Raw genomic sequence first — 18,042 nt, 5'->3', positions numbered from 1 at the left:
CGAGCATAAGGCTGCCACTCACACATTCAGAGAAAGTTTGGAGCTCTTTCCACGTTCTGGTCGCGCATACAACACAATAGATACCTCATAGCTTAATAAGGTGATCAAGGCCGCTTTTACCCTAAGATATACCACGGTTAAACTACAAATGTGCTGCTCCGCAAAGCGTTCATTCAAATGCTGCTAAATGATTGTGAACGGTAGAGAAGGATAAAAACATAACTACCTTCACGTGCTTGTTTCTGCAACAACAGACTGCGGTCTTACTCTACGGGAATACCGACCTCTGCATCGGATCAAAGCACCCTAAGCTACCGGACAGGAAGCTGCTGAATATGACAAAGAATTCTGCCGCCAGTGTCAGCTTCTCAGTGGTGCCCCTGCGCCAGGGTAATGTTCCCATAAAGGTTGAAGTGCGGAGCAGTGGAGGATCCGACCTGGTGGAGAAGAACCTCGTAGTTGTGGTGAGCCCAACAATAATTGAAACATTCAGATTGGTCTAATGAGTTCACTAATCTGTTCACTGTATATGTTCGCAGAGTACTGATGTTTAGTTCAGTTACAAATCAGTTTTTCGGCCTTCGTGAGTATCTCTATAGTGCTGCCCTTTTCCTCTGTCACTTGTATATACTCGCTGTCAATATGTTACGCAGGATATATCGATGTCCTGACATTTACACCGCTTAGCAAGGGAGGTAGAAAAGCTCTCTTCAGTTATGCACAAGAAAAACGGCAATTATAAATGTAAACAAGCCCATCTAATCTCACCTACCTGAGGCGCGATAGATCAGGACAATGGCTGAAGCGTGATATGTTATACAAAGCGCATTTATGTAATTATACAAAATAAAATATCAAGCTATATCCGCCAGGCCAGGTTGCATACTATAATTTATTATACAATATTATCTCAGCACGGACTACGCCGTCCATACAGGTTTCTTTTTACATTTTACCCTGTCCGCTCTTTCGTTGATGCACTAGAGTAAAGCGCTAGGAAATCAGAATGCCTTCAAATCCTTTCAATGAAGCAAGCATAGCTTATTCTGTTAATTTCGCTGGATGTGAGGAGAAATTTTACTCCGTGTCCCCAAATTAGTCTTTCTTATTTCAAGATCAGCGCATGTGACGGCGTTGCCTTGTCATTCCTTCTTCTTCTTTGTCATTCCAGTTATTTAATGTAAGAAATACCGGAATTGTAGACGCACCATGTCATCGCTTGATATTTTGAAATAACAACTGTAACTGTAATGGAATTGAAATGTAATCGTTGCATTGTAAGGGCACTGAGGACATCCGCTAAGTGTGCGGCAGGCATAGCAATGCAAAGAGGGTCAGTGAGGACGAGTGGCTGAAATCACGACTTTCTTCAACGGTGGCCGGTTTTTAAATTTCCATGATGACTGGACAATGATACGCCAGTGTTTGAGCACCGCTATGTGTTCCGTCAACGCGTGGCTGTAAATAGATTCTCCCGAAGCCCAAGTACCGCAACAATTGTTTTATGGTCAAAAATATTTGTACTTATACCGTGAGGGAAAAGAAAACTTGCAGCACTTCTGACTTAAGCGGTTCATTGGTGTGCAGCCTGAGGGAATCCCAGTCGAAGAATCCTTCTCCCTGATACTGGACCCCAGTAATGAGCGGCGTCGGAAAAGTAGAGCCGTCCTAAAGAGAGGCTGCAGAGGTATGTTCTTATTTGGTTTCCTTCGGGGCCCATGCTCCAAAATCCCTCCCCAGTGTGTGTGAATGCATGAATGGGAACAAGCGGGCGTTTCCCATGAGGTGCTTGTTTCCTCGGGTTGGTTTACGTAATCTCGATCACCTTAACTGAACACTTTAATCCTGCCACACTTTGCTAAAACTTGGGCATCAGCTGCGTGTGCTTGGTAAACTGATGCAGTGTACAGAGAGTGGCAAGGTGCCATATAAAGGGATATTTCTATTTCTCCAACACTACATCGCCTACCAGCCTATCTCCCGTAAAAGAGAGAGCATAAACATTTGCGAAATATAGCAATTAGCTGGAGCTGAATGGTTCGTGCTTGTAGTCCGAGGCTCTGCTCGCGGCAGCTCACTTGCTGGATGATCCAGACTCCCAGGTCCAGGTAGTCGCTTGCTACCACACGCAAATCATTTTTGTAGTCTGGATGATCCAGACTCCCAGGTCCAGGTAGTCGCTTGCTACCTCACGCAAATCATTTTTGTAGTCTGGATGATCCAGGCTCCCAGGTCCAGGTAGTCGCTTGCTACCACACGCAAATCATTTTTGTACACCATACAGCCCTTATTGCACCTAAAAGTGACAAAACTCATACGGGAGGCTCAAGTTCGCCTACACCACTTCCTTTGGAAAAATGGTTTGCGTTTTTATTTTAGTCACTTTGCTAGTCTGGTGCAGTGGCGCGGCTGTTTCTTAAAACAATATTCGCGCCAATATGTAGTGAATTTAGAAGACAATAAAATGTCGAGATTTGGTTCATACCAATTTAGCAACTTTTACCGGTATTTCAAGTTCCTGAATACATTTTTATAGCTCTTCCATTTCTCCTCTGGGACGTTTGTCTATTTTGCTTGCAGTGCTCGTCCCAGAAATTATTTCAATTTGAGACTAACTTTAAGACAAATTGTGTGTAAGTTAAAGAGAATTTACTTCACTTGTAGTTTGTAAATAGCCTGAAGCAAGAATTAGACACTGTGGGGAAAAACACGCATTGTTCCTCCGATAGAGAACCTTTTGTTTTGTTTTACTTTATCCAGCGCATCCCGTATTTCATGCTAGTGGAATAACAAAAATAGAAAAACTTTGCTTGCAGCAAATACTTTTTCAAGGTCCATGATCACCGGTTTTACGTAACCACAAGTCAATAAACGTCGCAAATGCACCTCCCAGCTTCTTTATATTATTGTATATTATAGGCTATTTTAGTGCGTTCAGAATGTTAGAAAGAAACCCTATGTAATCTCCCATAACAAAAAAGACCTTTCGCATCGTTCGGTGGTCGGGCTTGTAATTTTGAAACTTCTAGAGGTGCAAAATTATTTGGACGTCATCACGCAACTGTGTGACAAAAGCAGGAAGCCGAAAGTTGCTTAAGACTTATTAGCGATGGAGGCGCCGTTACCCTAAATAAAGCCACAATCGTCGTTCGTCTGTATATACTGGTGACTTGCGGATCTCAATCTGTCGACAGTTTTTCAGAGTTTCATATCAAAATAATGATGTGCTTTTTCGCCTAAAACCGTTCATGTGTTGTCACATGAATTCTCGTTGCATGACGCATGTACCTGCAAGTGAAGCTGTAAGCTAGCTAGCGACAAACATTTGAAACTGTGACATATGTACACCTCCAAATGTAGGCTCCCCCGACATTATCAAAACTGTGATGCAACTGTTTTTATTAAAATGATTAGTGCGGTGTCATACAATTTCTAATTACATGAAGTGTATATTAGTCAACTAGAAAGCTAAACAAGCGTTGAAACCGACGAAGTATATACGCCAAATTGCGTGTACATGTGTTTCTTCGGCGGACGCTCGCAGATGCCACGTAAAACTTGCTAATATATGTGGAATACGCAAAAGCATACAACGTATCAAACACCTGTAAAAAGGACTTCATTGTAAGTTGTAAACCTCATTCTAGGGAATTTAAACCACGGGACAGCAATTCATACCCGTAAACATATTTAAGTGACTGTTTTTTTTTTCTCTCTTTGTTCCGCGGAAATTCGTTGCTTGTGGGCGTACTTGAAACTTCCACCCTCCCACGTCTCTAGCGGACATCATCTGATCCCGCGTGAATTTATTTCTCCAGATATACTTGACGAAGAGAAACAGCTCCAAATGATAACTATCACCCCTATGTACCCTCAAGATACAGTTCCTCATACTGAATATCTCAGCGTGTCCGTCATCGGTGAGTAGATTTGTTCCACTTCATGCATCGATTTCAATACACCAAAATGTTGCCACTCTCCTTTCTTTCCTTCCCCGCGCACACACCGCACGCGAGTGTTCATACGAACAGCGATATAATGTAGTGTCGGTTTCCCAAAGAAAGAACGGGTAGCATTTGTTTTCGGCAAAGTAACGGTGCTCTTTCTAAAGTAGAAAACAGCTGCAAGGCGAAAGACGATAATGTGCAAATCAAACGTTTGGAAGTTAACATCACAATTTAAAAAGAAGCACAAACCTGAAAAATATTAACATATATTGAAAACATAATAGATTTGATAGGATGTAACTTGAGCTCCAATGCTGACTTACCAAATGACGTCGATGAACCAGAGCCCACTCACACACTTGGGCCCCATCACAAAAGAAAAATCTTAATGTTCATGAGACCATGCACCTTCACCCACACATAAAGCTTGGTATCGAAGTATAATGCCAAATTGACCTTATACGATAATATAATTTCACATTCAATTCGGCTGTTATTATAGTCGAAATCAATTGGAAACATTTTGAATTGGGCTTCGAGTAACCTAAATGCTTACCTTGGCTATCAAGCGACATGAACTCAGGCTCATCTTCAGACGAAAAGTGATGAACGTAAAAGACTGCCAATATCAGCACTGTCACCTAGGAAATCGATTGGCACCTAAATGTGACCAAGATGACTCACGAGACTATCCTGTCGAAGTGATGCTAGCAAGCTATACTCGGTTTACAATTTCAAAAACGCTGTTCCAAATAAGAGTCATGATTTGCTCAGTCGGACGTGTTGTATTAAGCTAACCACAGACAGTGAAATTGTCGATATTGTTCGTAAACTCTAAGACATTGACTGATGTACTCCTACTGGGCATCGAAGCTTGATGATTGTCTCGTTGGAGCGACAAAAGGCCCAGCTTTCCGAAAAGAGTGACGAAATATTTGCGTATATTTATGTAGCCAATCAGGTGCACGACGTGCACCAGATTGCAAAGAACTGTAATGGACATTTACACACTAATTCTCATAGAGGGCTAAATTTTAAATAGAAATGCACATCTTTGTTTTTGCAGGTAGTGAAGCATCCTCGTTCACAGAAGCTGTTATTTCGAATGTCGACTCGCTGATATCGTTGCCGATGGGATGTGGAGAGCAGAACATGATGATAATGGCTCCCGTCCTTTACGCGTACAACTACCTCAAGTCCAAAAGACATCTGAACGATACGCTGGCTGTCACGGCTTTAAAATATGTGCGGAAAGGTAAGACGCAACTTTGCACAGATTGTGAAAAGTTATCCTAGGAGTTTTAACAATGAAGAACTAATCCCGATGGCTGAGGACATGAAACGACCTACTGTAAGATTCAAACAAGTGTGCTCGACCGAAAGTACATTCGGTCTTTTAAAATTGTGAAAAACTTTATAGCCCTCTTCAGTGCAGACTATTAATTAAGGCGGTCAACTACAACAGCTCTTGCTATCTTTGCAGCCCCTGCATAAATATTACCATAATGTAAACTGAACCAATTTCAGCTTTTCATTCACATCATGCTACGCACAACGTATATGAAAGTGAATGGAGTAGAACAAAATACCGACGTAAAATTAATAAATACTCAGTAAGACAGGAGCAGGCCGACAGAAGATAGCGTCAATGTATATACAGGCCTCGCATCAATAAGTATTGGATCAAAGTAGGCGTAAAGAAGAGAGAAACTAATATTTCCTAAAGTATTATTAATATTTTCTCAGCTGATTGCACTCCAACTTTTTAAAGTGCAGAAAGTTGGTAGTGTTGCTTAAAACGCCTAGTAACGTTATTGCCTTATAAGTACTTGGGTGCCACAGCTGTTAACAATTTAACATGGAATTTACACATTGATAATATCTGTTCTTCCGCCTTGCGTAAATTATATTTCTGTGACACAATCTTAAAAGTGCTCCACCTAGCGTAAAATTGCTTGCTTATTATTCCTTATTTAGACCCAGACTTGAATATGCATGTGTTGTTTGGGAGCCGGTCACTACACAAAATATAAATGTCCCGAAAGGGTACAGAGAAAATCTGTACGATTTATCCATTCGAAATTCTCTAGATACGGCTCTCCCTCACAAATGATGCGTGATAATGGCACTGAACTTCTTGAACATAGAAGGAGAAACTTACGACTTTCATGATTTGTAAATACATTCAGCATATATAAATCTACATCTTCAGAAGCAATCTACAGAAGCAAAACCTCGGACGCACAGTGGGCTTATTCGAGGCCATTGGGAGCATAGCGTACTGTAGTAACATCGAACTACACCTTACCGCTAGTAACAAATAAACGGGCGATTCTTTCGATCGTTCTGACATATTGGCTAAGACATGAAAGGTGTTTATTTTTGTACGATGCTACATATCTTTCTGATTAAACTTTACCTCATCCCTACAGGATACGAGCAAGAACTGACGTTCCGAAATGGCAACGGATCATTTTCGACCTTCCAGAACGGACCGGAAAACGTGTGGTAAGGGTGGTCAATATTATTCGCGGTAAGACATACTCTATCAAATGTATAGGCCAGGGAAAACCGCTGTAATAATACGCACAGAAGCGTCACGCAACTGAAGGTCTGGTTGTTTTCGTGGTTTTCTTTTTCATGATATGTTTTGCATAAATATGTTAATTTCGCTAAATTTCAAGGTAGCCGGCCAAGCGTGATATATGTTATGGCACCACAATGTGAGACGAATTCAGAAGCCATAGGAAGTGTACCACCACGTTATCTGTTTATTTCGGCGAAGAACCAGGGACAGGTGTGTGGCACAGGTATTTAAATTTAATGAGGCTGGGAATTGATATTCAAGAATATTTATTTTAAATCGCTCGATATTATAACCTTTAACCATTTGCGCTGCAACCTGTAGTGCTATAATGCGTAGTTTATTTGTGCTATTTGATGCGCTTTATTGGATTGTAATCGCTGGAGCGATATAGCGTACTTGGAGATAGCGCGTCCTTCCTGGCACTACCCGTACTGTTTACAACAGACAGTATTGAACCCCTTAGTGCTGATCTTACACACCTAAAGAGTGGTAATAAAATATCATCCTTAATGCTGCTTTAAATTATACGGCAAATGCAAACAATGCAGAGTGCACATTGGTCTTCATTTCGGCCTGAAGGTATTGAACAATCAATTATAAAAAAAAAAATTAAACGTGTTCTGATTAACTGCAGAGCTTATTTGGGTGCTCACTTTCACTTTCTTGTATTTCTCGGTCGATTCTGCTCTCGCACGCGCTTGTCTAAAACACAAGTCGTTTGCGTAACAACTAGTATGAATGAGGCGCTCTGTTAGCTGAAGAGAATTGGTACCATCTCAAACCAGGACATCACGCATGCGTTACAGAGCAGAACTTGTACGACACTAAAATTTTTTTTTTCTACAAAGGCTTTATTTTTAACTTCAATTTGTTTGTGTCAAACTAAACACCACCGTGGAGGCCTTTATCACAAGGCTGTAGGGGGAAGGGACGAATTGCAGCGGAAAGTAGCACCTCATAAATCATTGCACCTAATTACTGCAGCCACTCTTACGTTTTTAGAGGTTAAAGCTGCTCAGCAGTCAGAATTTCTACTGCGTTCAGGCTGAAACCGCATGTGTTCCTTCTAGTATCCATTCTTAACTATATATATATATATATATATATATAGACATGGATTGCTTGTTACTAATGGGCCAGAGTTAAATTCAAACAGGATGTCACACAACTTTCCAGATTATCTATTTTATTCCAACAGTTTCGGACGGTGGACCGTCCTTCTTCAAGGTAGAATTGAGAATTCTCAATTCTACCTTGAAGAAGGACGATCCACCGTCCGAAACTGTTGGAATAAAATAGATAATCGGGAAAGTTGTGTGACATCCTGTTTATATATATATATATATATATATATATATATATATATATATATATATATAGTGAAAAATGAAGACCAACGTGTGAAACAATTTATTGACGTTTCGGCTGTGGAACAGCCGAAATGTCAATAAATTGTTTCACATGTTGGTCTTCATTTTTCACTACTATTGACCGTGGCCAAGATTTCATTTTGGTGTATTATATGGTGCATATGGTGTATTATATATATATATATATATATATATGTGTGTGTGTATACATTGAACGCTGCCGGGCCAAACCGGGGCTTGCACCGGGGCTCCGTAAAAATCCTTATGCCTAGCAAATTCACAACTGTGATATTGGTAAATTTAAAGGAGTAAACAACCTCTTCATCCGTTATAAAATTCGTTGCTCAACAGCAGGAAACCTACAGTGCTGGAAATGTTTGGAATGGGCTTCAGATGGCGCATTCTCCATTGTCACAGGTTGACAGCATTCGTACTTCGAGTATTTTGTGAGGCCCGAAAAGTTATCGACGTAAGCTCTGACGTCATAGAGAGCGGCTTTGCATGGCTTGCCTCCCAGCAGCACATTGACGGCAGCTTCAAAGAACGCGACCCAATTCTTCACCGAGAACTGTTGGTAAGTCTAGCATTACATGTGTTATATCAAGTATCGCAGCAGAATGTGGTTAAGATAAAAAAAAACAGTCGCCTATCCTAATTGCGGAGCCAATTAACGGCTCGAGAGGGTCGCTGAGCCCAGCCATGGGTATATTTCTTCCGTGCGTTAAAGTCTTATGGTGTTGTCTAAAAGTTTTAATGTCTTGACTAGAAGAAAAAATAAATTCAGATCTGAATGACCTTCGAAAATAGGTGATAGAAATGTACTTTTGCACCTACGTACCATATAATAAAAACTTTGCACGCACCCCCCCCCCTCTCTCCCTAGCTAACTCATGCAGTAAAGAAGCTTCAGTGTCCCCGAACGTGTCTGAAAGAACACTGCAGTAGCTTTGTTTGCAGACAGCTTTTCCCGGTAACGAGGTTCAGGTCATACCTTCCGCTTTTTCAGAATGTTACGAAACTTGCATAAACATCGGCGTAAACACTGCAGCGGGCCGTTTGCTACAAGAACATGCAATTTCTGAACTGACATCTTTCTTTCCTGAAGGTAATTCATGGAAACTTTTCTAAATAGTTTCCCTACCTAACTGACCAAAGGGAATGGAAAATACTGCAGACAACATCCACAGAGCCTGAGCAATTTTTCTTACTTTGATCTCCTTAATCTCACAGGGCAGTGTACATGGAACTACTGCGATGACAGCGTTTGTTCTGCTGACGTTCCACGAATGTGCATCCACATCGGCTCCTTTGCCACAGGCAAGTTTGACTTCTTTGTTGCGGCAGCTTTCGCGCTCACGACTCGAAGTTGGCACTAGCGTTGCCATTAGCCTTCAACAGATCCAAGCTCTTATATTCCCCGAATGCGATGAGCCAGCTTCCTGAGAACGTACCCCGTGCGGTGAAACTTTGCTTTAAAAGATTTTTAGGCTTTAGAGAAGAGAGACTGCTAAGATCAATATACATCCATGAACGCAGCTCGCTTGACTTTTTTATCGTTGCTTCCCCTGTTAGGCTTATTTGATCTCTTTTCCTGCTCAGAATTGTGGGAGACTTCATTCGTCTATAGTGTTCCATTAAAAGTAAAACTACCCCGCCGGGGTGGCGCAGTGGTTACTGTGCTCAACTACTGTACCCAAGGACGCGGGATCGAATCCCGGCCTCAGCGGCCGCTTGTCTGACAGAGGCGAAAAGCAAGGCACCCGTGTGCTGTGCGATGTCAGTGCACGTTAAAGAACCAGAGGGGGTCAAAATGTGCGAAGCCCTATCCACTACTGCGTCTCTCATGACTGCAGTTGCTTTGGTACGTTAAATTCTAAAATTAAACAAAAGAAAGCAATAAGGATAACAAAACCGTTCAGTTCAAACCAAACTATGCTTATGGCGCGAAGTTAATTGCAGATATTTTTGTGTTTTACATTAAAGTGGTGGCGCACAAGTTCACGCATTAATTTTAAGCATGCCAATATGGCTTGTTTCTACAAGCTACACATGGCGAAACTCTTAAGAGCGTAAGTTGTGATCTCGCTATCTTCGTATATTTTGAATATATATTTATTGCCCATATTTGTATTTCTTCAAGTTTCGATACGTTTCGTTCAGCTGCTGAGAATTACACAATTCCATCCTAAAAATATAAGACACTTACATATCGCTATTTCGATGTTTTACGTGGTAGTCCCATCTTTGCTTCTTTGTTTTTTGCTATTGTTAGCAATGAGTATTTCTGAACTTTAGTGTCGCTTTGCACTGTGTATACATCGTTAAACGACCGTTAAAGGCGAGGTGAATTCGAGAGCTTGAATGTAAGTGGTATAGCCATCTGGGAAAACTCTTTTTAAATTCATAATTACCGAGACGGTCGTTTGTAATGATGAGAAAAAGAGTAGTGTTGCCAACATGCAACTCTCGGTGTTCTTAAGGTGACTAGTTATGTGGATGAGCTTCTGTTATTTACTTGAACGAACTAATAGCAATTTAAGTTGTTACCTGTTCAGTGAACTGTAACATACTCATTGATTCCTAATTTTATTTTTATTGTTTACTTTCACGTTGGAAGCCCGATCGCAACCTTGTGAGGTTTATAAAAAGATAAATTCACCTGTCTTTTGTTACCAGTACTAAATTAAATATGGTGTATTATCTTCAGTAGCTGAGTGGCAATCGACAATTCGTCATAAGAACCGTGTTGAAGAGGTGATCGAAAACGTTTGAATTCCAGATGCATGTAATGCTTCAGAACGAAACGTTCAAGGGGTTTAAAGGCAGCAAAAGGCAATATACAGCCTTATGTTTAGAACATTTTCGTTACCTTCTTTGAAAAAAGAAAAAGGAACGATTGCTTTTTATTCAGATCACTTGGTAACTTACCAGTTGCTAAGGATTTTGAAACAATACCAAGAGAGATTTTACGGGCCACAAATTATAATAAAAAAAAACAGCACAAAAACACATTCTTTAGCTTCCGGCAATGAACTTTGTTGCAGGAAGCAAATGTGACCATAGCCCGGGCGAGCTTTTACCTCAGGGAGCACCTGGAAACCATCAAACACCCGTACGTGGCCGCCCTGACGGCGTATGCACTGAGCTTCGTGCCTGGAGCCGACCGGCAGAGGTCGCTGGATGTCTTGAAAGCCCATCTTCTCGAAGACAAAAGTATGGCCCCCTAAATCACTCTAAGTATCTGCTGCTCTCGCTTCATAGATCAACGTAGTCAGTTGTCAAGTGATCAAGTATTCATACCCAGTAAATTTCGCTGGTCCTCTATTGGTTACTGGTAATGCCGAAAAGTAGCGTGCCTAAAAAAGAATAGAATCCTAAGCGGGGGGCACCGCACCGCTACGATCATGGTCAAAATATCGCCTTTCTTCTTGCTGCAGGTTAGTTATTGGCAGTGCACATCCTGTACCCTCTCTAACGATCCGTGCTTACTAGAGGTGTCGTGCCTCTCCGACATATTCAAGCGTTGCCAAACATTTTTGTCAGTGCGTATTTTACTTCGCTGTCAATGTTCACTTGGTCTCCTTGCTTTGTCAGACGACATTAAGTTAAACCCTGGTCCTCCTCCTTCTGCGCCATCCCTTGATTCGATTGCCCAGAGTTTATCACGCTTAGAACTTTCTCAAACCTCCGTGCTGTCTGAACTTGCATTAATTCGCACTTCGCAGTCGAATTTCGAAAGCATGGTCAGCAGTCTTTCGTCGCGCGTTGATGCTCTCGACAAAATTGTCGCAACGCGTCAGTGCAGTGATGCCAGCCCAACACCTTATGTAAACCCGGCTATTCAAAGCCTTTCAACTGAAATCCGAGCCCTCAAAGAAAAATGTGATGATTCCGAGAATCGACTTCGGCGAAATAACCTACCGTTCTTCGGGCTGCTCGATGCGGCAAATGAAACGTGGGAACAGTCTGAAACAGTCATAGTTTCTTTCTGCTCAGATAAATTAAGTGTATCAATTGACCCTGCTGAAATTGAAAGAGCGCATCGCTTAGGCCGTTTTGAGCAAGGGAAACAACGGCCTATGGTAGTCAAATTGTCTCGTTTTAAAGACAAATGCAAAATACTTTCTGCTGGCCCTAAACTCAAAGAGAAACCGGTCCGTGAAGATTTTTCAGAACGTGTGCGCACAGCCCAAAAGAAACTTTGTGCGTACGGCAAAGGAAGCGGCCTAAAATACAAGGTACGCTTTAATAAGTTAATCATGGGCGACAAGCAGTTTGTCTACAATGCTGATACCGAAACGGTGGTAGAAAACGAGTCATAGCGGTCACTATTAACTTCAATGCCTCCCTCCCTCGTCAACCACTGGTGCCTCCAACACGCTCACAAGTCTGTCAAACTATGGCTTTTGTTTTAGCAAATGTTCGTAGCTATCTTCCAAAGAGAGAGGCAGTGAAAGCTTTCCTTGATGATAACGGTACTGATATCGCTATATTTACAGAATCGTGGCTCTCAAGTTGTATTCATAACGAGGAATTACTTGATAACAAAATGCCATTTACGATCTACAGACTTGATAGGGCTTCGCGCAGGGATGGTGGTGTTTTAGCTTCCATTAAAACCAGTGTCAGTTCTTCTATTCTTGTTATCCATACCCGTTATGAACTTCTTTGTGTCAAACTCACCCTTTCCACAAGCACATGTATAATTATTGCGTGTTATCGCCCTTCTGACTGTGACACTTGTTTTATTAGTGATATTTACTCCGTTCTGGTCGATCTTAACGCTCGTTTCCCCTCGCGCCAATTAAATCCTTTGCTGAGACAAATTTTCCTGACATCGACTGGGAAAATTTGTGCACATCATCTCGTCAGTCGTAAGATTTGCTTGACGTTCTCCTGACTTTCAACCTGAGCCAAATAGTAAAATTTTCTACACGTGGCAGTAACACTTTTGATTTAGTCTGTACGTCCAACCCAGATCTCATGCAATCCTTATCATGCATTGACGGTTTCAGTGACCATAACACTGTGATATTCAACTTACCGCTTCAGATTTCTCAATGGCAGAGCTCTATAAAGTACATACGTTACTATTAAAATGGAGACTTCTCTCGCAATAACTCCGCGCTAGAAGACTTTTTCCTTGGTGTTAAGAAATCCGCATCTAATAAAACTGTTGAAAAAAATCTGTTAGTTTTCAAGAACAAAATTTCTGAATTGTTTGAAACCTATGTTCCACTTGTATGCGTTCGCGGTGATTCCAACAAGCCCTGGTATTCGACCTCCTTAAGAAGACTTTCTCAAAAGAAAAAGAGGTTTTTTAGTGAAGCTAATGGGACCGCGTTGGCGTACAAACGGAAGAAATACGTTGCGGGCTTACATGAATATACACGTCTTCTAAGGTGTACAAAGAGAAAATTTTTCCACTGTGATCTCTATGACATTCTACAGTCCAACCCCAAAAATTTTTGGCGGCTGTTATCACCCAAATCGAGCAACTCGTACTGCATTACTCTTTTAAATCCGGATGGCTCGCAGGTGTCTCCGGAACTTAGATTCGACGTCATGAATTCTTATTTTACTTCTGTCTTCACCCTTGAGCCTGCCTTGAATACACCAGCTCTACAAAGTTTTAACCTCCCCGATATGGCCCCTATCAACATTACTACAGCTGGCATCTGTGCTCTGGTTGACAAACTAAACTATTCTAGTGCCGCGAGGCCTGACATCACTGCAAAGTTATTAAAAGCTACAAAAAATATATCTTGTAATTTTCTAAAAATAAAATTTGACCAGTCTGTCTCTAATGGCTCAATACCCAGTGACTGGAAACTGAACAAAGTTATTCCTGTGTTCAAAACAGGTAGCCGAAGTGACCCATCGAACTATCTTCCTATCTCATTAACCTGCATTCCATGTAAATTTCCCGACCATATTATATACTCATACATTGCCTAACACCTGAATCACAACTCCTTCTTTTTCAGAAATCAGCATGGCTTTCGTCGTAGTTATTCATGTGAACCGCAGTTATTCGAGTTTACCATGGACCTTCACTTAAATCTTGATTGTTTTGTTCCAAACTGATGTCGTCTATCTAGACTTTTCTAAAGCATTCGACCGTGTTCATCATCAACGTCTTATGTCAAACTTACAGGTCTTCACCTTCACCCACTTGTTTTAGACTGGATTCATAACTTCCTCACAGCTCGCTCTCAGTTCACCGTATTAGGCGGTGTTCTTTAAAATACTACTTTTGTAACTTCCGGTGTACTACAGGGGTCTCTGTTGGGACCGCTGCTCTTACTAATTTTTATTAATAACCTTCCCTCCAATATCTCGTCCACCATCCGCCTCTTCGGTGACGACTGCATTATTTACCGGCGTATAATTACTAAAGATGATCAAATTGCCCTCCAGAACGATCTAAAGCCAATTGCGAACTGGTGCACATTGTGGTTGATGAAACTTAATACCGGGAAGTGGAGCTATATGAAAATTTCAAGGAAGGGCTCGAACTTGATTTACCCTTGCTGTTTGTTTTCTAAAGAAATATCGCAAGTGGAATCGTATCGTTACCTTGGCATCCCTATTAATAGCAAGCTCACTTGGGCAGACCATATCACAAAAATAATGGCCGATGCTTCACGTAAACTTGGTTTTATTAGACGATCAGTTTCCACTTCTCCTCCTAACATACGAAAATTGGCACATGAAACCATTTTTGTCAGTAAGCTTGAATATGCATCCGCAATTTGGTGTCCCCATCAGTTCTACCTAATTAATATGCTTGAATCCATTCAGAACCGTGCAGACGTGAATTCCGTCAACCTACGATTTTCATGCCAGCATTAGCTCAATAAAATTATCACTTGGTCTCCCTTTTTTAATTCTCAGACGCAAAGTTGCGCGCCTGTGTTTATTTCATAAGTTATATTTGAATTACTCCTATCTTCGTGGTTCCCTCTTAACTCCTCCTATTCGTACATCACGCCGCCTGTGTAATTCCAATAGCGTCCAAAGACTTCATTTTTCCACTAACGCTTTTAATAGGTCTGTCTTCCCGACCGCAATTGAAGAATGGAACCTGGTGTCCAAACCAATCACTAAAGAGACTGACGAGGCTCGGTTTAGAGCAATGTGTTCAATTACCTTCTGGACGGACATGTTGTTTTTGCTTCAATTCATTTTCATGTAATTCTTTTTTCTCTTATACTGACCTTTTCTGTTACCCACACTAAGTTCTCACCCGGACCTGTCGCCAACGAATGTGATGCTTTTAGTACTAAGGCGATGTTTATAGCCCTTGTTCATGACTAGCGCGTTCCTTGCTTCTTTTTATGTTTTGTGTTATCTTGTATTTATATTGACCTCTGCTCTTTAACTATTTTTGTTTGCGCTCCCCCCTTATGCAATACCCCAACAGGGGCCCTTAAGGGTTAATAAATTATGAATGTTGACTTACGATTAAGGGAAGCTTACTGGCTGATTCGGTTTATAAGCCGTCGTTGTCGTCGTTGTCGTAGTAGTATTAGTAGTAGTAGTAGTAGTGGTAGTAGTAGTAGTAGCAGTAATAGTAGTAGTATTAGTGGTAGTAGTTGTGGTATTGGCAGTGGTTGTAGTAGTGGTAGTGGTGGTGTTGCTGGGGTGGTAGTAGTAGCAGTAGCAGTAGTAGTAGTAGTAGCAGTAGTAGTAGTAGTAGTAGTAGCAGTAGTAGTAGCAGGAGTAGTAGTGGTAGTAGTAGCAGTAGTAGTAGTGGTAGTAGTAGTTTTTGAAGTGGTAGTGGTGATAGTAGTGGTAGTGGTGGTTGTATTAATAGTAGTAGTAGTAGTAGTAGTAGCAGTAGTAGTAGTAGTAGTAGTGGTGGTAGTAGTAGTAGTAGTAGTAGTAGTAGTAGTAGTAGTATTCGGCCCAGCGTGTCGAAAATAATCGCGCGAAAAAAATCCTGACTGGCCGACGAGGTTAAGATGTCACAGCCACATGACCTCGTGTCAAAATTTCAAACATCCCATGTTAAAAATAAAGATATGCAGTGAAATAAATTAAACATTGGCCCCAATTGTGGTTCGAACCCAGGTCTGCATACAAGATGAGCACGCAACTCTTTTTTGTACCAAGCATGTTAGAGGGACACCTAATGAACGTTTTGAAGGCGTATGACCTAATAAAGTATGCTTGGAATGTCTACTGCTCTTGCAGTAATAATAACTAAAATAAAATGAATTGCATAGAAAAATTTCATAAGAAAAGGTGCTGTTAGAGACGCTAGCACTCTGGTCTTAACGCGAAGCTTAAGCTTACCCCTGGCTTTACAAGAGTTTTTTTTTTGCTATAGGTTGCAGGCTATTATACTCTAGGATGTAATATTTTCTTTTATTATTGGAGGATAAGGTTTAACCACATTTGATAAGGAAGGAGGCAAGCTGGTGAAAAATATCGCGAAGGCTTCTTTGCCCTACGTAGGCAAAGCGCTTTCACTAAATTGACGCACAGATTCTAAGGCTATATTTACATGGATTTTCAGACATGAACACTTTGAGCACAGGGAACGAAGCCACAGGCGTGGACGTGGAAGGCGCCAGCTACGCGTTGCTCGCGCACCTCAAGCACCGTGACATGGGCTCAAGCAAGAAGATTGTGGCGTGGCTCGAAAGGCACCGATCAGCCTCCGGGTCGTTTGTGTCCACGCAGGTTTGTGCGATACTGAAAGGCGGTATGTGAATGGTTAAATGCGTTTATAACGCGTTTGCTTACAATATTTAAAATATTTCTGTTCTTATTACTTTGGAACTTTGACGGAGAGCGGGTCGGTTATTTCAGTGCAGGATAGTTCGAAAGCAGTGTGAGCTGTACTGGCGTCTACATTTATTAGTTCTGGCTGAATGGCGTGCTTGAAAAAATCACAATAAAATGTGTATTGCCATCGCGAAACATCTTGACCTGCTTTCCATATTGTTTTTCGGGAGAGTAATACCGTGTGACTTAAGCTAACCGGACAGCAAGCCTCCTACATTATGTAGTCGAATGTTTGAAGATAGAACTGACTGACCAACTTATTGATGAATAATTTGAATAAATCATCTAATAATTAGTACATTTATCTATATGCTATATAATAGGTAATGCCTATTATATCCAACATGACTCTGAACTAGTTAGACATACTTATCGACCCGTCGAGATGGGACACGTTGCATTCGTTGAGCACTGGAATCTCTGCTTGATTGTACCAGAGCAGATATTGTTTGCACCCAATTAGGCGTATCAAAAACGTCTGAAGGCTTAGCAAATGGTTGTAAGTACGAGCCATTACCGGCTACTCCACAATGTTTCCAACATTATTATATATTTCTGCAGGATACCGTAGTCGCACTGCAAGCACTATCGGAGTTTTCACGTCAAGCATCGAATGCGGCTCCAAATATCTCTTTGTCCTGGATCACGGATAAGATGCAGGAGCGGGAACTCTATCACATCAACCGGGACAGTGCGCACGTGTTGAAAGAGTTTGATGTGAGTACACCAGTTGAGTATTTTCACTTTAAATGAGTGGATACTGGTTAGTTTTGCTTAAAACAACCATTTCCAGCTACCGCCATCTTGAGTTATCCAGCTGCGAAAGAATTTTATTTGAAACCACTGAGGACCTAAAAGTATGTAAATTTCCTTGCGCCTTTCCTCCTGTCAACGTCTGTGATTCTGGGTGTTCGAGGCAATTTGAGACAATAGCCAAGAAAATACGTAATGTAAATAATATGGGGCATACTGGCAACTTCGTGACTGAAAATTTAAATTTCCATAGTTTGTCGTGTTGCTTTTAGTGTACTTACCTCTAAATTAGTACAAAGGCTGTAAAGATATCGTTCACACAAAAACTGGTGGCGGAGTAGTCAGCTTTGCTGTTTAGACGGAAATGGATTTGGTATCTGATAGTAACCACCGGTCACGATTGGTCGAATAGTTGAGGAGGAATCATGCAACCACGTGACCAACTCAGATTTCTCATTGAGAATCAGCCGAAATTTAACCTCCCGACCACGTCATTCTTGTTCTCAAAAAACACATGCACTCTCCGGAGGAGATGCTGTTTACACGATAAGAAATTAAAGAAGAAAAATAAAGAAAATCTTTAAGTGTG

At 41.3% G+C, this 18,042-nt stretch overlaps 1 protein-coding gene across 1 annotated transcript in view; it reads left to right on the top strand.

Moving 5' to 3' along the window:
* The window catches only part of LOC146178798 (venom factor-like), a 108,926-nt gene that overhangs the window by 71,293 nt on the left and 19,591 nt on the right, over positions 1-18,042 (top strand). The window contains exons 19-28 of the mRNA XM_084580037.1: positions 255-464; positions 1,588-1,687; positions 3,819-3,920; positions 5,014-5,202; positions 6,380-6,455; positions 8,322-8,478; positions 9,135-9,225; positions 10,953-11,117; positions 16,429-16,595; positions 17,262-17,417. Coding sequence (XP_084436163.1) covers positions 255-464; positions 1,588-1,687; positions 3,819-3,920; positions 5,014-5,202; positions 6,380-6,455; positions 8,322-8,478; positions 9,135-9,225; positions 10,953-11,117; positions 16,429-16,595; positions 17,262-17,417 — 1,413 coding nt within the window. The remainder of the gene's footprint in view (positions 1-254; positions 465-1,587; positions 1,688-3,818; positions 3,921-5,013; positions 5,203-6,379; positions 6,456-8,321; positions 8,479-9,134; positions 9,226-10,952; positions 11,118-16,428; positions 16,596-17,261; positions 17,418-18,042) is intronic.

This window comes from Amblyomma maculatum, chromosome 9 (assembly GCF_055883805.1).
Source record: "Amblyomma maculatum isolate TAMU_Amacu chromosome 9, ASM5588380v1, whole genome shotgun sequence".
Classification (NCBI taxonomy): Eukaryota; Metazoa; Arthropoda; class Arachnida; order Ixodida; family Ixodidae; genus Amblyomma; species Amblyomma maculatum.
The sequence above is the reverse complement of the archived record's forward strand: the minus strand, read 5'-3'. Positions and strand labels throughout refer to the sequence as shown.